This window comes from Panthera pardus, unplaced genomic scaffold (genome assembly GCF_024362965.1).
Source record: "Panthera pardus isolate Hobbes unplaced genomic scaffold, ASM2436296v1 HiC_scaffold_11, whole genome shotgun sequence".
NCBI classification, from domain to species: domain Eukaryota; kingdom Metazoa; phylum Chordata; class Mammalia; order Carnivora; family Felidae; genus Panthera; species Panthera pardus.
Window position 1 is genome coordinate 21,248,131 of NW_026526666.1, and position 19,521 is coordinate 21,267,651.

Consider the following 19,521-nt stretch of genomic DNA (forward strand, 5'->3'; position numbering starts at 1 on the left):
TCTGAACCATTAGCAGGATCCAAATGTTGGGATCACAAGTCAAGTTCCATCAGTTGATTCTGATTAGTAATTTTAGACTTTAAGCTCAGGATGGTTATTAACTGTACAGACACAGGTAATAATTGCTTATTCAATTCTCAAATAGAGAACATAAAGCTAAGGTGTTAGGATATACCAAAGCTTGGCATTCAGTACTTTTCTACACATTCTAGATTCAAAAGCCTCAGCACACCTGTGAGAATAGGACACGACAAGATAGGACACCCACTCGTGGAGGGAGAGTAGAATTCCAAATGGAATTTAGAGCACGGTCCCAGAGACACCTCACTGCACAGCAGTTTAAGGTGGGACTCCAGAGGGGCACCTGTGTGGCTCAGTCAGTAAGTGGCCAACATCAGCTCAGGTCATCATCTCGTGTTTTGTGGGTTCAAGCCCTGAGTCAGGCTCTGTGCTGACAGCTCTGAGCCTGGAGCCTGCTTCGGATTCTGTGTCTCCCTCTCTCTCTGTCCTCCCCTGCTTGCTCTCTGTCTCTGTCTCTCTCCCAAAAAAAAAAAAAAAAAAAATTAAAAAAAAATTTTTTAAAAGAGGTGGGACTCCAGAGACTGAAACTGCAGGAGCTGCTTTCAGTAAGCTTCTAAAACTTAGCTTCTCCCTATAGTGATAAAATAGTTAACAACACAAAATGGCAATAAGCCAAAAACAAAACCAAGAGGTAAGCATGGCACTTGTATAATGATATTCAAAAGAGAAGATTAAACATCCTATCCACAAATGGAGGCACGAGATAAATTTAAAAGCTTAAAATTGATCTACCTAAATGCACAGGATGGTGAGGAGCGTGGCTGTCTCTGACTTTTTAAGGCACGTAGTTTGTCTCCCTGGGTTATACTATTTTTCATTTCCACGTCTTCATCCTCTTCTAAGTTATTCTGGAAAAAAAATGTATGTACCATAGAAAGGTTACTCTAAATAATTTTGCTTTATATTGATTTCTTAATAGACTATACACTCTATATTTCGTATAGCTGATCTTAATATAGATTATCTTAAATAGCTTTAAAACACAGTGAGTTCACATTATCTATCTATCTATAGAAAGAGATAGATATATAGATATAGATATATAGATATAGATATAGATACACTAACAAATGTTCAACTATTCATCAATTAAATATATCGGTCAAATTCCAAATCAAAGAAGCACAGGTATGGATGCGGTAGAATTTAAAAGGAGCTCCTTGTTACAATGGACCACAACCAAAGAGAATCTCATGCACACAAAAATCATGTTTTGGAATATAGCTCAGACACAGACAGGCTCAATAGACACATTACAAATAGGTTTCCAGAGATTACTAGGATCCATCACTGCAAATTCTATAATTTACTTACAAAAATGAAAGATAAAACAATTTAGGATATCTATGTGATAACTTGTTAAGATCAATTAACACTAATAAAAACATCCAAGACCTTTTGAGAAGGAGTTAAAGCCTACTAGATTGGGAAAGTGTGTTTCCTGCTGAAATAAGTCTTACAGTTTAAAATATGTAAGTTCCACGTTAGGTCTTTTCACATGCCAGCTCACATTTAACTCTCACAACTCAAGGCGGGCAGGACACTATTACCTATAAAGATTTTAAAAAGGAGGTACTCAAGGCACGTGGGTGGCCCAGTCAATTAAGTGTCCGACTTCAGCTCAGGTCACGGTCAATGAGTTTGAGCCCTGCATCCAGCTCTGTGCTGACAGCTCAGAGCCTGGAGTCCACTTTGGATTCTGTCTGTCTCTCTCTCTGCCCCTCCCCCACTCATGCTGTCGCTCTCTCTCTCCCAAAAATAAACAAACATTAAAAAAATGTTTTTCATAGTATTCCCTGATAATTGCTTGTATTTCTGAGGGATTGGTTGTAATAATTCCATTTTCATTCCTGATTTTATCTAGTTGGGTCATCTCCCTTTTCTTTTTGAGAAGCCTGGCTAGAGGTTTATCAATTTTGTTTGTTTTTTATTTTTTTTTTTTTATTTTTTTTTTTTCAACGTTTTTTATTTATTTTTGGGACAGAGAGAGACAGAGCATGAACGGGGGAGGGGCAGAGAGAGAGGGAGACACAGAATTGGAAACAGGCTGCAGGCTCCGAGCCATCAGCCCAGAGCCTGACGCGGGGCTCGAACTCACGGACCGCGAGATCGTGACCTGGCTGAAGTCGGACGCTTAACCGACTGCGCCACCCAGGCGCCCCTCAATTTTGTTTGTTTTTTAAAAAAAACCAACACTTGGTTTCATTGATCGGCTCTACAGTTTTTTTAGATTCTATATTGTTTATTTCTGCTCTGATCTTTATTATTTCTCTTCTTCTGCTAGGTTTGGGGTGTCTTTGCTGTTCTGCTTCTAGTTCCTTTAGGTGTGCTGTTAGATTTTGTATTTGGGATTTTTCTTGTTTCTTGAGATAGGCCTGGATTGCAATGTATTTTCCTCTCAGGACTGCTTTTGCTGCATCCCAAAGCATTTGGATTGTTGTATTTTCATCTTAATTTGTTTCCATATATTTTTTAATTTCTTCTCTAATTGCGTGGTTGACCCATTCATACTTTAGTAGGGTGTTCTTTAACCTCCATGCTTTTGGAGGTTTTCCAGGACTTTTTCCTGTGGTTGATTTCAAGCTTCATAGCACTGTGGTCTGAAAGTATGCATGGTATGATCTCCATTCTTATATACTTATGAAGGGCTGTTTTGTGACCCAGTATGTGATCTATCTTGGAGAAGGTTCCATGTGCACTCAAGAAGAAAGTATATTCTGTTGCTTTGGAATGCAGAGTTCTAAATATATATGTGAAGTCCATCTGATCCAATGTTTCATTCAGGGCCCTTGTTTCTTTATTGATCCTGTGTCTAGATGATCTATCCATTGTTGTCAGTGGAGTATTAAAGTCTCCTGCAATTACCACATTCTTATCAATAAGGTTGCTTATGTTTGTAATTGTTTTATATATTTGGGGGTTCCTGTATTCAGCACATAGACATTTATAATTGTCAGCTCTTCCTGATGGATAGACCCTGTAATTATTATATAATGCCCTTCTTCATCTCTTATTACAGTCTTTAATTTATAGTCTAATTTGTTTGATATAAGTATGGCTACTCCAGCTTTCTTTTGACTTCCAGTGGCATGATAGATAGTTCTCCATCCCCTCACTTTCAATCTGAAGGTGTCCTCAGGTCTAAAATGAGTCTCTTGTAGACAGCAAATAGATGGGTCTTGTTTTTTTATTCATTCTGATACCCTATGTCTTTTAGTTGGAGCATTTAGTCTAGTTACATTCAGTGTTATTATAGAAAGATATGGGTTTAGAGTCATTGTGATGTCTGTAGGTTTCATGCTTGTAGTGATGTCTCTGGTACTTTGTGGTCCTTGCAACATTTCACTCACAGAATCCCCCTTAGGATCTCTTGTAGGTCTGGTTTTGTGGTAATGAATTCCTTCAGTTTTTCTTTGTTTGGGAAGATCTTTATCTCTCCTTCTATTCTAAATGACAGACTTGCTGGATAAAGGATTCTCAGCTGCATATTTTTACTGTTCATCACATTGAAGATTTCCTGCCATTCCTTTCTGGCCTGCCAAGTTTCAGTAGATAGGTCTGCACTAGTCTTATCAGTCTCCCTTTATATGTTAGAGCGTGTTTATCTGTAGCTGCTTTCAGAATTTTCTCTTTATCCTTGTATTTTGCCAGTTTCACTATACGTCATGCAGAAGATTGATTCAAGTTATGTCTGACAGGAGTTCTCTGTGCCTCTTGGATTTCAATGCCTTTTTCCTTCCCCAGATCCAAGGAAGTTCTCAGCTATGATTTGTTCAAGTACACCTTCAGCCCCTTTCTCTCTCTCTTCCTCTTCTGGAATTCCTATTATACAGATATTGTTCTGTTTCATTGCATCACTTAGTTCTCTAAGTCTCCCCTCATACTCCTGGATTTTTTTATCTCTCTTTTTCTCAGCTGCCTCTTTTTCCATAATTTTATCTTCTTTTTTTTTTTTTTTTTTTTTTTTTTAATTTTTATTTTTGGGACAGAGAGAGACAGAGCATGAACGGGGGAGGGGCAGAGAGAGAGGGAGACACAGAATCGGAAACAGGCTCCAGGCTCCGAGCCATCAGCCCAGAGCCCGACGCGGGGCTCGAACTCACGGACCGCGAGATCGTGACCTGGCTGAAGTCGGACGCTTAACCGACTGCGCCACCCAGGCGCCCCCATAATTTTATCTTCTAATTCACCTATTCTCTCCTCTGCCTCTTCAATCCAAGCTGTGGTCACCTCCATTTTATTTTGCAGCTCATTTATAGCATTTTTTAGCTCCTCATGACTATTTCTTAGTCCCATGATCGTTGTAGCAATAGATTCTCTGCTGTCGTCTATACTTTTTTCAAGCCCAGCAATTAATTTTATGATTATTATTCTAAATTCTTGTTCTGTTATATTGTTTAAATCATTTTTTGATCAATGCGTCAGCTGTTGCTACTTCCTGGAGTTTCTTTTGAGGAGAATTCTTCCATTTCATCATTTTGGATAGTCCCTGGGGTGGCACAGAACTGCAGGGCACTTCCCCTGTGCTGTCTGGAGTAACTTGTGTTGGTGGGCGGGGCAGCAGTCAGACCTGATGTCTGTTCCCAGCCCACCGCTGGGGCCACAGTCAGACTGGTGTGTACTTTATATTCCCCTCTCCCAGGGGCAGGACTCACTGTGGAGTGGTGTGGCCCCTGTCTGGGCTACTTGCACACTGCCAGCCTTGTGGTGCTGCTCTGATGGGATCTGGCTTATTAGCCGGGGTGGATCTGCAAGGTGCACAGGGGTGGGAGGGGCAGGCTTAGCTAGCTTTGCTGTCAGTGGTCCCCTGTGGGAGGGGTCCTGCAGCACCGCGAGGGAGGCAGACCCATCAGAGGGATGGATCCACAGAAGCACAGCGTTGGGTGTTTGCACGGTACAAGCAAGTTCGGTGACGGGAACTGGTTTTCTTTGGGATTTCAGCTGTGGGATGGAACAGGGAGATGGTGCTGGCCAGCGCCTTTGTTCACCGCGGAGCTGAGCTCTGTCTTCCAGGGCTCACCACCTCTCCCTCCCGGTGTCCTCTCACCCTCCTGCTCTCCGAGCAGAGCTGTTGACTTTTAACATTCCAGATGTTAAGTCCCGCTGGCTGTCAGAACTCCCGCAGTCCGGCCCCTCCACTTTTGCAAGCCAGACTCGGGGATTCCACCTTGCCAGGCGGGCTGCCCCTCCACTGCCCGAGCTCCCTCCCACCAGTCCGTGTAGCGCGCACTGTCTCTCTGCCCTTCCTACCCTCCTCCGTGGGCCTCTTGTCTACTCTTGGCTCCAGAGAGTCTGTTCTGCTAGTCTTCTGGTGGTTTTCTGGGTTATTTAAGCAGATGTGGGTGGAATCTAAGTGATCAGCAGGACGCAGTGAGCCCAGCGTCCTCATACCCCACCATCTTCTCTACTCACAATGTTGGTTTTTTTGAGAAGAATTAGTTTTTTGAAAAAACAAACAAAATTGATAAACCTCTAGCCGGGCTTCTCAAAAAGAAAAGGGAGATGACACAACTAGATAAAATCATGAATCAAAATGGAATTATTACAACCAATCCCTCAGAAATACAAGCAATTATCAGGGAATACTATGAAAAATTATATGCCAACAAACTGGACAACCCGGAAGAAATGGACAAATTCCTAAGCACCCACACGCTTCCAAAACTCAAACAGGAAGAAATAGAAAACTTGAACAGACCCATAACCAGTGAAGAAATTGAATCAGTTATCAAAAATCTCCCAACAATAAGAGTCCAGGACCAGATGGCTTCCCAGGGGAATTCTACCAGACATTTAAAGCAGAGATAATACCTATCCTTCTCAAGCTGTTCCAAAAAATAGAAAGGGAAGGAAAACTTCCAGACTCATTCTATGAAGCCAGCATTACTTTGATTCCTAAACCAGACAGAGACCCAGCAAAAAAAGAGAAATACAGAACTACAATATCCTTGATGAATATGGATGCAAACATTCTCAATAAGATACTAGCAAATCGAATTCAACAGCATATAAAAAGAATTATTCACCATGATCAAGTGGGATTCATTCCTGGGCTGCAGGGCTGGTTAAACATTCGCAAATCAACCAATGTGATATATCACATTAATAAAAAAAAAAAAAAAAAAAAAAAAGATAACCATATGATCCTGTCAATCGATGCAGAAAAAGCAATTTCTGACAAAATTCAGCATCACTTCTTAACAAAAACCCTCGAGAAATTAGGGGTAGAAGGAACATACTTAAACATCATAAAAGCCATTTATGAAAAGCCCACAGCTAATATCATCCTCAATGGGGAAAAACTGAGAGCTTTCCCCCTGAGATCAGAACACGACAGGGATGTCCACTCTCACCTCTGTTGTTTAACATAGTGCTGGAAGTTCTAGTATCAGCAATCAGACAACAAAAGGAAATCAAAGGCATCAAAATTGGCAAAGATGAAGTCAAGCTTTCACTTTTTGCAGATGACATGATATTATACATGGAAAACCCAATAGCCTCCATCAAAAGTCTGCTAGAACTGATACATGAATAGAGCAAAGTCGCAGGATACAAAATCAATGTACAGAAATCAGTTGCATTCTTATACGCTAATAATGAAGCAACAGAAAGACAAAGAAACTGATCCCATTCACAACTGCACCAAGAAGCATAAAATACCTAGGGATAAATCTAACCAAAGATGTAAAAGATCTGTATGCTGAAAACTATAGAAAGCTTATGAAGGAAATTGAAGAAGATATAAAGAAATGGAAAAACATTCCATGCTCATGGATTGGAAGAATAAATATTGTTAAAATGTCAATACTACCCAAAGCAATCTACACATTCAATGCAATCCCAATCAAAATTGCACCGGCATTCTTCTCGAAGCTAGAATAAGCAATCCTAAAATTTGTATGGAACCACAAAAGACCCCGAAGAGCCAAAGTAATATTGAAGAAGAAGACCAAAGCAGGAGGCATCACAATCCCAGACTTTAGCCTCTACTACAAAGCTGTAATCATCAACACAGCATGGCACTGACACAAAAACAGACACATAGACCAATGGAATAGAATAGACTCCAGAATTGGACCCACATAAGTATGGCCAACTAATCTTTGACAAAGCAGGAAAAAATATCCAGTGGAAAAAAGACAGTCTCTTTAACAAATGGTGCTGGGAGACCTGGAAAGCAATATGCAGAAGGATGAAACTAGACCACCATTCACAAAAATAAACTCAAAATGGATAAAGGACCTGAATGTGAGACAGGAAACCATCAAAACCCTAGAGGACAAAGCAGGAAAAAACCTCTCTGACCTCAGCTGCAGCAATTTCTTACTTGACACATCTCCAAAGGCAAGGGAATTAAAAGCAAAAATGAACTATTGGGACCTCATGAAGATAAAAAGCTTCTGCACTGCAAAGGAAACAATCAATAAAACTAAAAGGCAATCAACGGAATGGGAAAAGATATTTGCAAATGTCATATTAGACAAAGGGCTAGTATCCAGAATCTATAAAGAGCTCACCAAACTCCATACTCAAAAAACAAATAATCCATGAAGAAATGGGCAGAAAACATGAATAGACACTTCTCTAAAGAAGACATCTAGATGACCAACAGGCACATGAAAAGATGCTCAACGTCGCTCCTCATCAGGGAAATACAAATCAAAACCACACTCAGATACCACCTCACGCCAGTCAGAGTGGCCAAAATGAACAAATCAGGAGACTATAGATGCTGGCGAGGATGTGAAGAAATGGGAACCCTCTTGCACTGCTGGTGGGAATGCAAACTGGTGCAGCCGCTCTGGAAAACAGTGTGGAGGTTCCTCAAAAAATTAAAAATAGATCTACCCTATGACCCAGCAATAGCAGTGCTAGGAATTTACCCAAGGGATACAAGAGTACTGATGCATAGGGGCACTTGTACCCCAATGTTTATAGCAGCACTCCCAACAATAGCCAAATTATGGAAAGAGCCTAATGTCCATCAACTGATGAATGGATAAAGAAATTGTGGTTTATATACACATGGAATACTACGTGGCAATGAGAAAGAATGCAATATGGCCTTTTGTAGCAACGTGGATAGAACTGGAGAGTGTTATACTAAGTGAAATAGGTCATACAGAGAAAGACAGATACCATATGTTTTCACTCTTATGTGGATCCTGAGAAACTTACCAGAAGACCATGGGGTGGGGAAGGAAAAAAAAAAAAAGAGATTAGAGAGGGAGGGAGCCAAAGCATAGAGACTCTTAAAAACTGAGAACAAACTGAGGGCTGATGGGGGGGGGGGGGTAGGGAGGGGAGGGTGGGTGATGGGTATTGAGGAGGACACGTGTTGGGATGAGCACTGAGTGTTATATGGAAACCAATTTGACAATAAATTTCATATTTAAAAAAAATTTTTTTAAGGAGGTGCTCATAGAAGTTAAGAATATTGCCCAAGCTCCCCTAAGCTCTTCATGACAGCTATGATTTTAAAATCAGATTTCTTAACCCCAGATACAATGTTCTTTCTAAAATATATGCCACAGCACAATAACATTGCACCAGTAGAGATTTTATTTTGCCCATTTCCTCCCCTGAATAATTCATATGAATTTGGTAAGATTCCTTGCAGCCATAAAAGTCCCCCCCACCTCTTTAGAGCTAGAACTCTTATTTGATGAAGGGTATACAAAAATATACTTCCCTCAGTCAAATCCTAATCATTTCTGATAGCCATTCCGGGATCAAAATACTTCTTTTCTCCCTGTCACCTAAGGTGGGTTGCAGGAATACCTCTGGGGTGAGTAGGCATGTCCTGGGTAAAAAGACCACACCTTACTACTATAGCTCTGAGTGTAAGAAAGAAAAATAGACCTACGAAGCACACAGCCAGTGGGAAAGAAGAAATGAAGATAAAAGCTTTCTAGAGGGGGTGATCCCTTAACTGGGTCTTAAAAAAGCAGTACAGGTGAAGCCAGCCAATTCACACTTTGTCATCCTGGCAAAGAACAATAGTTCACCAGTCACAGGATCCTGGAACCTTAAAGTCAGAGGATTCTCTTTAAGTCATAAGTTGCCCATAGATAAAAGTCTCCAGAATCCGTAATTGTTCATCTCTGTCCATACAACCCCAGTGGGGAAGAATCCATTACCACCCAAGGAAGGCTGCAGGAAGGGAAATAAGGCAGGCCTGAAGGCTAGGCTTGCTCGCTGGATGGTACACAACACAATCAACATGGGTGTTGTTACCGGTTACTTGTACCTGATGGAAGGACCAGCACATAGCCAAAGTCTCTAGAATACGAAGTGGGGTCAAGAAGTATATAAGCCTTCAGGGCACCTGTGTGGCTCAGTCAGTTAAGCATCTGACTTTTGCTCAGGTCATGATCTCGTGATTCGTGAGTTCCAGCCCTGCGTCGGGCTTTGTGCTGACAGCTTAAAGCCTGGAGCCTGTTTTGGATCCTGTCTCCCTCTCTCTCTGCCCCTCCCCCACATGCACTCTGTGTGTCTCTCTCTCTGAAAAATAAAGATTAAAAAAAATTTTTTTAGCAATAAAAATATATATATATAAGCCTTCATGGGATAGACTTCTTGAAGGACCTGACAGGATCTTCACCCTCATCAGTCAGATTCACTGTCTAATGTGTGCCTTTGTGGGAAAGCCAAGAAAGTCTGTTTGTCTTTCCAACTAGGGGAATCTTTGTGTTCCCAACTTTGAAATTCCTTCAAAATTCTAAGGAAAAGTGATCCTCAACCTAAAATTCCAAAATTCAACCTATCAGTCAAATGTAAAGGTAGAACAAAGATACAAAAATTTACCTCCCACACACTCTTCCTGAGCAAATTATTACAGAAGGTGTCAGGGAAAAGGAAAGAAGATAACAGGAAATCCAGGAAAATTAGGAATCTAACTGAAGAGTGTGAAAAGAAGGCCTCAGGTCAGAACGGTGTAGTGGGGCTAGAGAACAACCAGTCGAGGGTGGAAAGGAGTAGTGTCTTCAGGAAAAGAATGAACTTGGCAAAAAAAAATTTGCTGTGTTAAGATTTTGAAAAAATTCTACATATATTAAAAAATAAAAAATAAAAAAAATAAAAAAATAAAAAAATAAAAAAAAAAATTCTAAACTGCTTGGCAGAATATGTGGGGGCCAGGGTCAGGGCGGGAGTGGGAAGGGGGGGGAGATAGCATTATCTCTTCCCAAGTACACAGAAAACTATGCAAATAAAAAGGCAATTAACTCACACCTGAACTCATGTAACATTGTGTCAATAATACTTTAATAAAAATAAATAGATAAATATAAAACACTAAAGAAGTAGATAACTAACTCTGCGAAAAACAAAGAGAGGGTCAACAAAGAAAAGAGAGTAGACTACCAAGCTCAAGAGTGAACAATCCTTACACGGTAATAATGTACATATTATTGGGTTTCACAAAAAAATTATGATATATAGCCATATCAGGAAAAGCACAGGGAGCATGTTAACATCTGGCTGGGAGAGCTAAATCCTATCTACCACAACCAGGAGGCAATTGAAAAATGTCCAAAATCAATAAATTGTTTAATATAGCATTAGAAGGGAAACATTTATGTTCAGAAATATGGTAGTGAAAATGTGGATGTAATTTGCTTAGAGGTTTCCCCTTTTGGGAGTTGGTCTAGGGGTACAGAAAGGTGGGATAGGGTACTGATCTTTTTTATCAGAATTCAGTACTTTTTGATATTTCTAAAAGTGTAGTCACATATTACTTGAAAAAATGAATACTAATTTAAAAAGATACACAGTTTAAAAATTAACACTATTTTACATGACAGTTATGTTACATGTGTTTTCTCCCCACTTTATTATGTATCTTAAAAGTGAAATATTTTTTTAATTATAATACATTTCAAATGTAGAAAACAATAAAAAAACTGCAACAGACAGCTAACTACCCAGATTCAATATATTTTCTACTTAAGCTCCTACTTTTAAGGGGTTTAAAATACCCTAAATACTTTTCCAAGAAAAAGAAAATATTACATATAAAGACTCTATGATACTTGTTTGTCATAAGTAATAACAAAATACAGATAAAAGTGAAAAATTATTAAAACCACCTACATATTTACCATCAAAAGCAAAACACATTAGTACTCTGGCATATAGTCTTCCAGACTTTTCCCTGTGTTATTCATACCATCCCCCACCATACTTCTTTCTGCCAAAAAGAGGTTGAGTTACATATATGCTGCTCTCTAATTTACTTTTTCACTTAAAAAAATACATTGTTGGAAGTATTTCAGGGTACATTTAAAAAACAAAAGACCAAAAAACCTCTACATGATTATTCTTTATGGCTACATAAAATCCCATGGTCTACATATACCAAATTTTATTTATTTTACCCTTAGTCAGGTTTTTTCTGTCTTTTGTCACTATGAACAGCTCCAACAAATATCCTCCTCTATGCATACGGCTTTTTTTTTTTTTTTTTTTTTAATTTTTTTTTTTCCAACGTTTTTTTTATTTATTTTTGGGACAGAGAGAGACAGAGCATGAACGGGGGAGGGGCAGAGAGAGAGGGAGACACAGAATCGGAAACAGGCTCCAGGCTCCGAGCCATCAGCCCAGAGCCTGACGCGGGGCTCGAACTCACGGACCGCGAGATCGTGACCTGGCTGAAGTCGGACGCTTAACCGACTGCGCCACCCAGGCGCCCCTGCATACGGCTTTTAAACACTGTCCTATTATTGTCTTAAGATAGATTCACAGAAGTGCAATTGCTAAAGACATTTTAAGGTCTTCTGACACATATTATCAAACTGCCCTCCACTTTAAACTCCAACTGGCAATCTTTAAGGTCTTCTTATTTCTGAAATCCTTGCTAATACTGCATACATTCTTTAATCTCACTCAACTTGAGAGGCATACATAGCATCTCGTCATTTAAATTTGTATTTCTTTCATTTTCTAGGGAAGCAGAACATTATTTATGCTTACCAGCCATGACGATTCCCATTTTGTTTTATTTGTGTATATGGTATTTTCACATTGATTTTTAAGAGCTCTTTATATTTAAAAAATAAGCCTAATTTGAATATGTTGCAAACATTTCCTCCTAGTTGATTACTACGAGAAGAATGAACTGGGTAAGGTGAAGACGTGGGACAGGGAGGAGGGGGACCCAGTTAAGTGGCTCATGCAGTGGTCTGGTGAGAGGTGACAGACTGGATTTTAGGGTATGAGAAAACTCGTTTTCTTAATGTTTATTTATTTCTGAGAGAGAGACAGAGCGTAAGCAGGGGAGGGGCAAAGAGAGGGAGACACAGAATCTGAAGCAGGCTCCAGGCTCTGAGCTGTCAGCACACAGCCCCACACAGGGTGCGAACTCACAAAACGCAAGATCATGACCTGAGCCAAAGTCGGATGTTTAACTCACTGATCTGCCCAGGAGCCCCAGGGTATGAGAAAACTCTTAAGTCAGGACCTGGGGAGAGGAGAGGGAGATCTCCCCAGGACCTGGGGAGAGAGAGGAGAAAGATCCAGACATGCAATATAGGTCTGAATAAATCTGCTGAAACACAAATCACATATTTTTTGTCTCAATGCATCACCCTTTATTTTATTTCTGTGGTTATTGTATGAAGCTTCAGCTCAAAGGTATAGAACATATAAGCCATAAAACCCTCAGTAAGAGATTAACAGCCTTCAAACTCTCAACAAAACATTAAAACAATGTTATTCAAACTACATTTAAATTATGGAATTAAGAAACCAGAAAAAGCTGTAAGAAAGAGGATTCTGGCCTTCCGGAATCCTGAATATAACACACAGACATGAATACAACTAAGCTCTGTATTTATCAGGGCACCTAGAACACAAACACCTGTGAGGGGAAACTATATTAGAAAACACAGTTCCTCTCTCGTGAGGCATGAATCAGTTCCAAGAATTGTGGACCTGGGGCAGTTCAAAGACTCTCAACGGGCGCTGGTAGGTCTCATTCTTTCTACCAAATTCATTCCTTATAATAGCTAACAACAGTCACAACTGATGAATGCAGGGAACCTACCCCAGGCCTCCCTTGTGTTCTTAGGCACGAGCCCCTCTCCCCACAGAGTTCCAGTGCAGACCCTCTCTGGCCTGAGCTGCTTAGATTCCCTAGAATTTGCTAAAAAGAAACAAAGTCACTTGGTTGCTGGTGAACAAAGGAAGGGAGCCTCATCCAGGGAAGACCCTCATATCTTTGCTCGCCATGGAGAGTGGTGTTTGGTCAAACTACCCTTTGCCCTCTGGTAGGTCTGAGCACCAGCTCTTTCTTTTGGATACCAGCTTGCTCTACATAAAGGCAGGAAAGTGAGAGCCAACTACGATACCTAAAGAAAGACCATTTTAAAAGATGTACTTATTTACAGAGGATGGTCTAGCAAAACAGCAAATAATAGTGCAAAGTACAAAGATTTATTTTATTTCATCAGTTGTTCTCTATATACACACGAGATGAGAATCAAAATAAAATGTGTTCATAGATTTCCATTGGATAAAGTAATTACTGACCAACGCATTAATAAAATGGTGACAGAGTAAGCCACCGGTGTGTGCCATTAAGAGAAAAAAAAATCTATTAGATAAAATATAGCACACTAGGGAAAAAAAGACAGAAGAATATAAAAAAATGATATAAAGGGAGAGTTTGAAATATAAATGAGTACAAATAGAGGTGAAAGGATTGAAAGAGAAAGATGATAATGGATTTTTAGCAGGTTTAAGTGATTTGGCTAGGAAAGGTGGCTGGGTCATCTACAAAATTCTTTCAGCTCTCAGATGTTGAACCTGTGAGATGTAAAAGCTAGAGAAAGACAAAGATGCCATCGTCAAATTAAGTTGCTTCTGATAAATAGAAAGTTTGGATTTATCAGAGCCCCCAAATCTGTCTTCTCTCCTTCCTTGCTGTCACTGGTTGAGACCTTTACCACCCGGGACTCCCCCCTCCCCCATCACCTGAGCCTCTCATGCCCGGCCACACACCAACTCCAGCACCCCTTCCACTCCACAGCCAGAGCAGTCTCCCCAAACCGTGGCTCTGTGTACTGGCACTGTCTTGTCCAATAGCCTCTGCTGGATCCCAGTGGCATTCAGATTGGAACCAGAATGCCTTAGTGGTCCTAAGAGTGGAAAGAACAGGGCACCTGGGTGGCTCAGTCGGTTAAGTGTTGACTTCGGCTCAGGTCATGATCTTGTGATTCGTGAGTTCGAGCGCCGTGTGGGCCTCTGTGCTGACAGCTAAGAGCCTGGAGCCTGCTTGGGATCCTGGGTCTCCCTCTCATTCTGCCCCTCCCCCACTCACACTCTGCCTCTCTCTCTCAAAAATAAACAAACATTTAAAAACTATTAAAAAAAAAAAAGGCAAATGACTTCAGCTCACATCCATCTCACAATTTGTGAGTTTGAACCCCACATCGGGCTCTCTGCTGTCAGCACAGAACCTGCTTCAGATCCTGTTCCCCCATCTCTCTGCCCTTCCCTGCTTGTGTGTGCCCTCTCTCTCTCTCTCTCTCTAAAATAAATAAACATTAAAAATCAGAGTGGACAGAACAGTGCTTGAAAGTAGGGCCTTAGAGATTTAATTTTTGACTTCATGGATTTTTTTCTAGGATGCACCCTGAACATGAGGATTTGATGTAAAAGAGCAAAGGACTTTATAAATTACAGTATCTTGATGTCATTAAAACACTACATTCTCAGGGTACCTGGATGGCTCAGTTGGTGGAGTGTTCAACTCTTGATTTCGGGTTGTGGGTTCCAGCCCCACACTTGGGTGTAGAGATTGCTTAAAAATCAAATCTTTAAAAATTAATTAATTAAATAAAACACTACATTCTTATTTACCTGATTGTCAATTTATGTGAACTTGTCTGAACATTAGCAGCACTTATACCTAATTAATATCTCGAAGTCAAAAGCATCTGTTTGGTGTGCTAATACTGGATTATCACCCTGGAGTAGGAAAAGTTAACAACAATCACAGTTCCAGGAGAAATGTATTAGGACAGGCTGGCTAAGGTTATGTTCAAAGTTACTGATGTATGGGTGCCTGGTGGCTCAGTCGGTTAAGTGCCTGACTCTGGACTTCAGCTCAGGTCAGGATCTCATGGTTCATGAGTTCAAGTCCCATGTCAGGCTCTGTGCTGACAGCTCAGAGCCTTCTTAGGATTCTCTCTGTCCCTCTCCTGCTCACTCGCTCTGTCTCTCTCTCAAAAAATAAACTAAATAAAATTTTTTTATTTAAAAAAAATTACTGATGCAATATACTAAAGCCACATGTAGGACGTCATGGGGAGGCAGCATGATACAGAGAAAGGCCTCACAGTGCGTGGCTGAGTACAGACTCTGAGGCCAGAGCACTTCTGTTTAAATAACAGCCCCACAGGGCACCTGAGTGGCTCAGCTGGTTAAGCATCGGACTTGGGCTCAGGTCATGATCTCAAGGTCCATGGTTCAAGCCCTGCGTCAGGCTCTGTGCTGGCAGCTCAGAGCCTGGAAACTGCTTCGGATTCTGTTCTGCCCCTCCCTCACCCATGCTCATGCAGTGTCATATATGTCACTGTCTGAGATCTTAAGTGCACCACCATTCAGTGGTATTTCTGAGTTCTTTCATTTCTGCACTCTAATTTCAAAAATAATAACACTTCTGAATGGCTAGAGTTAAAGTAATAAATTGGGGGTTCCGGGAATAAGGAAGAGGAAGAGAAACTGCCCAATACCTGAATACATGCTCATATTTAAAATTGACTTATTTTAGTAAGTCAGAGAAGGACAGACATCATATGTTTTCACTCATATGTGGATCTTGAGAAACTTAACAGAAGACTACAGGGGAAGGGAAGGGGAAAAAATAATTTCAAACGAGAGGGAGGAAAACCATAAGAGACTATAATAAACACAGAGAACAAACTGAGGGTGGATGGGAGGGTGGGGGAGAGGGGAAAATGGGTGCTGGGCACTGAGGAGGGCACTTGTTGGGATGAGCACTGGATGTTATATGTAAGCGATGAAACATGGGAATCTACCCCAAAAACCAAGAGCACACTTTACACACTGTATGTTAGCCAATTTGACAATAAATTCTATTTAAATAAATAAATAAATAAATAAATAAATAAATAAAATTGACATTTTAAATTTCAATCATATTTCATTTTTCATCTTCTAGTGAGAAATAAATGTTAATTATTCTTAAATTCGACTAAAAGAGATCTAAAAAAGTATGAGAACAAAATGTTCTAACTACCAGATGTTAGTTTAATACAGATTATGACATAGGAAACATCATATTCCCATAAGATAAATATGTTTCTCAGATAGATGGATAAATTGTATGTGCCTCTTTTCAGAGGTCATAACTCAAAGCCCTGTTTACTTGAACAAACCCTAAGAAGGAAATGCTGACCAGAGCAAGAAAAGTATTCTTGCTTAGCTATATTATCACATTAAAATGTCAGTTCAGATCCTTTTTGTTTGCTTTCAATAGGCCAGACTACTACAAAGAGACAAGAAAAAGTTAACAAAGGCTGTGAACATCAACATGACCTTGGCTGAGATTTACATTTTGTCAGGACAGATGACTCACACCAGTAAACTTGGCCGCTTCATCAGTGGCTGTCCTGGAGTAGAGACCATGGGGCTGAAAAATTGGTTCTTCTGGCCGTCCCCATCCTGTGTCCTTGAAGAAAGCCCACTCTCCCTAGCATAAGCACTCCGGTTATCTTTCTTGGTGAAAGAAACCTGTTTGGCATGCCACTTGTTGACCTAAGAGAGTTATGATGTGTTCCTTCCATTTGGGGTTCCCTGAGGGCCAAGCCGGAACCAGACTTTTGTTCAAGGCCCTTGTCCAGGTCAAACGTCCAAATAGAATGTAAATCCACACTTGTGGCTTAAATATTTTTAACGGCTTTTTTTGTTCCTTTAGGGACATAAAAATATCAATACAAACCAAGCGCTTAGCTTACCTCAGGCATATTGTGGTAGAAAAAGCTAAACCAGGAGGTAGACTCCTAGTCTCAAGGTAGTCCTACTATTAATTAATGCTGTGACCTTCAGCAAGGAACAGAGTTGGTGGGGCCCTGGTTTCTGATCCGCACCAGAGGGGAAGTGGAACAAATGATTTCAAGGTTGCTTCTAGCTCCAAGAATGCCCATGATCCTACCTGTTGTAAGTCACTTCCATTTTTAGGTAGCAGGGTGTAACAGAAAAAACAGATTCAGAATCAGATAGATGTGGAATGGAATCACAGAGGTTAGAACTTCGGTGACATTCAATTTCCTTACTATAAAATAGAGGGGTGCTTGGGTGGCTCAGTCAGGTAAGTGTCCAACTCGATTTCAGCTCAGGTCAGGATCCCAGGATCGTGGGATTGAGCCCCACATCCGGCTCCACATGGAGTCTGCTTGGGATTCTCTCTCTCTTTCCCTCTGCCCCTCACCCCACTGTCTCTCCTCTCTCTTTCTCTATCTCTCCCTCTCAAATAAATTTTAAAACCCCCTTTTTAATGGAGATCATACTGCCTAATTCACCAGTTAGTTACAAAGATTAAATGAGACCATGGATATTACCAGTTTAAAGTGGTTTGCTTATATTATAGAGCTTCCATTAAAAAAAAAAATTGCCCCTAATTATGTTTTCAACTCTGGACTTTAGAAACCAACATGCATTTGAGCCTTTCACAAAACCACTTGTGGTATATATTATTTTTTCAATTGTCACATTAATTTTTTCCTCTTTATATCCATTTCCATCTTCAAATAGAAACTTTGTTTTTCTATTTCCTTTTTGTAAATACTCTCCAAACCAGAGTACCCTCCTTTACAATTGTGTTCTGTAAGTTACAGCTTTTTTACTTTTAAGGATAACTGCTTTCTTTGCTCTGATTCTTGTTTTATCAGTGGATAACTACACCTAAAAATATTGGCACTCTCAGCATCTCAGAAAGGAGATATTCCTATGTTATATGTGTTCAGCTAGGAAACAAAGAAATGCAGAACATTAGTCTTAAGGAGACATGAAAATCTTCCAGAGGAAAACTCACCTCTCCAAATCTTTCCACGTTTTGTGTTTTAGATAAGTTTCCACCAATAGACATATCATCCAAGCTAGAAAGAATTTTGTTAATACTCCCTTCATTGGATGGTCTATATTTCATTTTGGATCGGAAAATGTCTCCTTGGACCCATAACGATGCTTGTTTTCTGTAAAAAAGAGAGAAAACAAAATAATCTGTAAAATACATTACTATCATCTCCTTGAAAGTATATCTTCTAAATAAAAAGATTAGCAGATATGCCTTTACAAGGCAGACTAGAAAGATTATGAAATTTTAGAATTTTTTTAAACAGTCATTTTCTGAAAGTCAGAATAAATAATAAAGTTCTATATGAAACACAAATACCTATCTTCCAATATATGTCTATAATATAACCATATATGAGTTGACAATTAAGGTTCTCAGATGTTTATAATACATTTCACAGCAGTAAAGACTATGAGCCCATTTGCCTTTTAAATATGAATCTAGGGTCGCCTGGGTGGCTGAGTCAGTTGAGCATCTGACTTCGGTTCAGGTCATGATCTCGTGGTTTTTGAGTTCAAGCCCCTCATCGGGCTCTGTGATGACAGCTCAGAGCCTGAAGCCTATTTCAGATTCTGTGTCCCCCTCTCTCTCCGCCCCACCCCTGCTTGTGCTCTGTCTCTCTCTGTCTTTCAAAAATGAATAAACATAAAAAAATTTTTTAAATATGAATCTAATATCTGTAAGGTATTTCTCAAATAGCAATTTGATATGTCTATAAAAACAGCTGGAGTGAAGTGGACTCAAAGGTATATGTGAAGAAACTTGAGTTAAACAGGGATATTGCCTAAAAGAGTACTAAATACCTAATTGTGTGTGGCTCCATGAAAGGCCCTGGAAGAACTTCAGAAAGAACTTCAGAAACCTACTCGTCCCACATAAAAGTAAGGTATGTAGCCTCAATTAGCTTATCCTTTAAGAAAAAGAAAATGTGGGGGCGCCTGAGTGGCTCAGTCAGTTAAGCATCCAATTATTGGTTTCGGCTCAAGTCACTATCCTGCAGTTGAAGGGTTCAGGCCCCATGTCGGGAGGGACCCCGACACTGTCAGCACGGAGCCAGCTTGGGATTCTCCATCTCTCTGGCCTCTCCCCCCCACTCACGTGCTCTCGCTTTCTCAAAAATAAATAAACATGAAGAAAAAAAGAAAAAGAAAATATGCTTCATCTGTAAGTTTTCTTTTATTCAATAAGGCACAATTATAACTGCTTTTAAGATTACAAGAAAAGGACTTCAAATATGTATATAAAAGGATACTCTCGGTTTTAAATTTTATTATTAGAGTCAACTTCATGCATTTCTTTTAAGATAAGTTACCCCATCGGATGCTACCCCATTCTATTCT

General features: G+C 40.0%; 1 protein-coding gene across 7 annotated transcripts in view; it reads right to left on the reverse strand.

Moving 5' to 3' along the window:
• CDC14A (cell division cycle 14A) overlaps nt 1-19,521 on the reverse strand; it is a 186,591-nt gene that overhangs the window by 26,576 nt on the left and 140,494 nt on the right. For all 7 annotated transcript variants that reach the window (XM_019457632.2, XM_053891941.1, XM_053891950.1 and 4 more), the window contains 2 exons: nt 18,140-18,299; nt 814-929 (listed from right to left, as the gene is read on the reverse strand). In XM_019457632.2, coding sequence (XP_019313177.2) covers nt 814-929; nt 18,140-18,299 — 276 coding nt within the window. The remainder of the gene's footprint in view (nt 1-813; nt 930-18,139; nt 18,300-19,521) is intronic.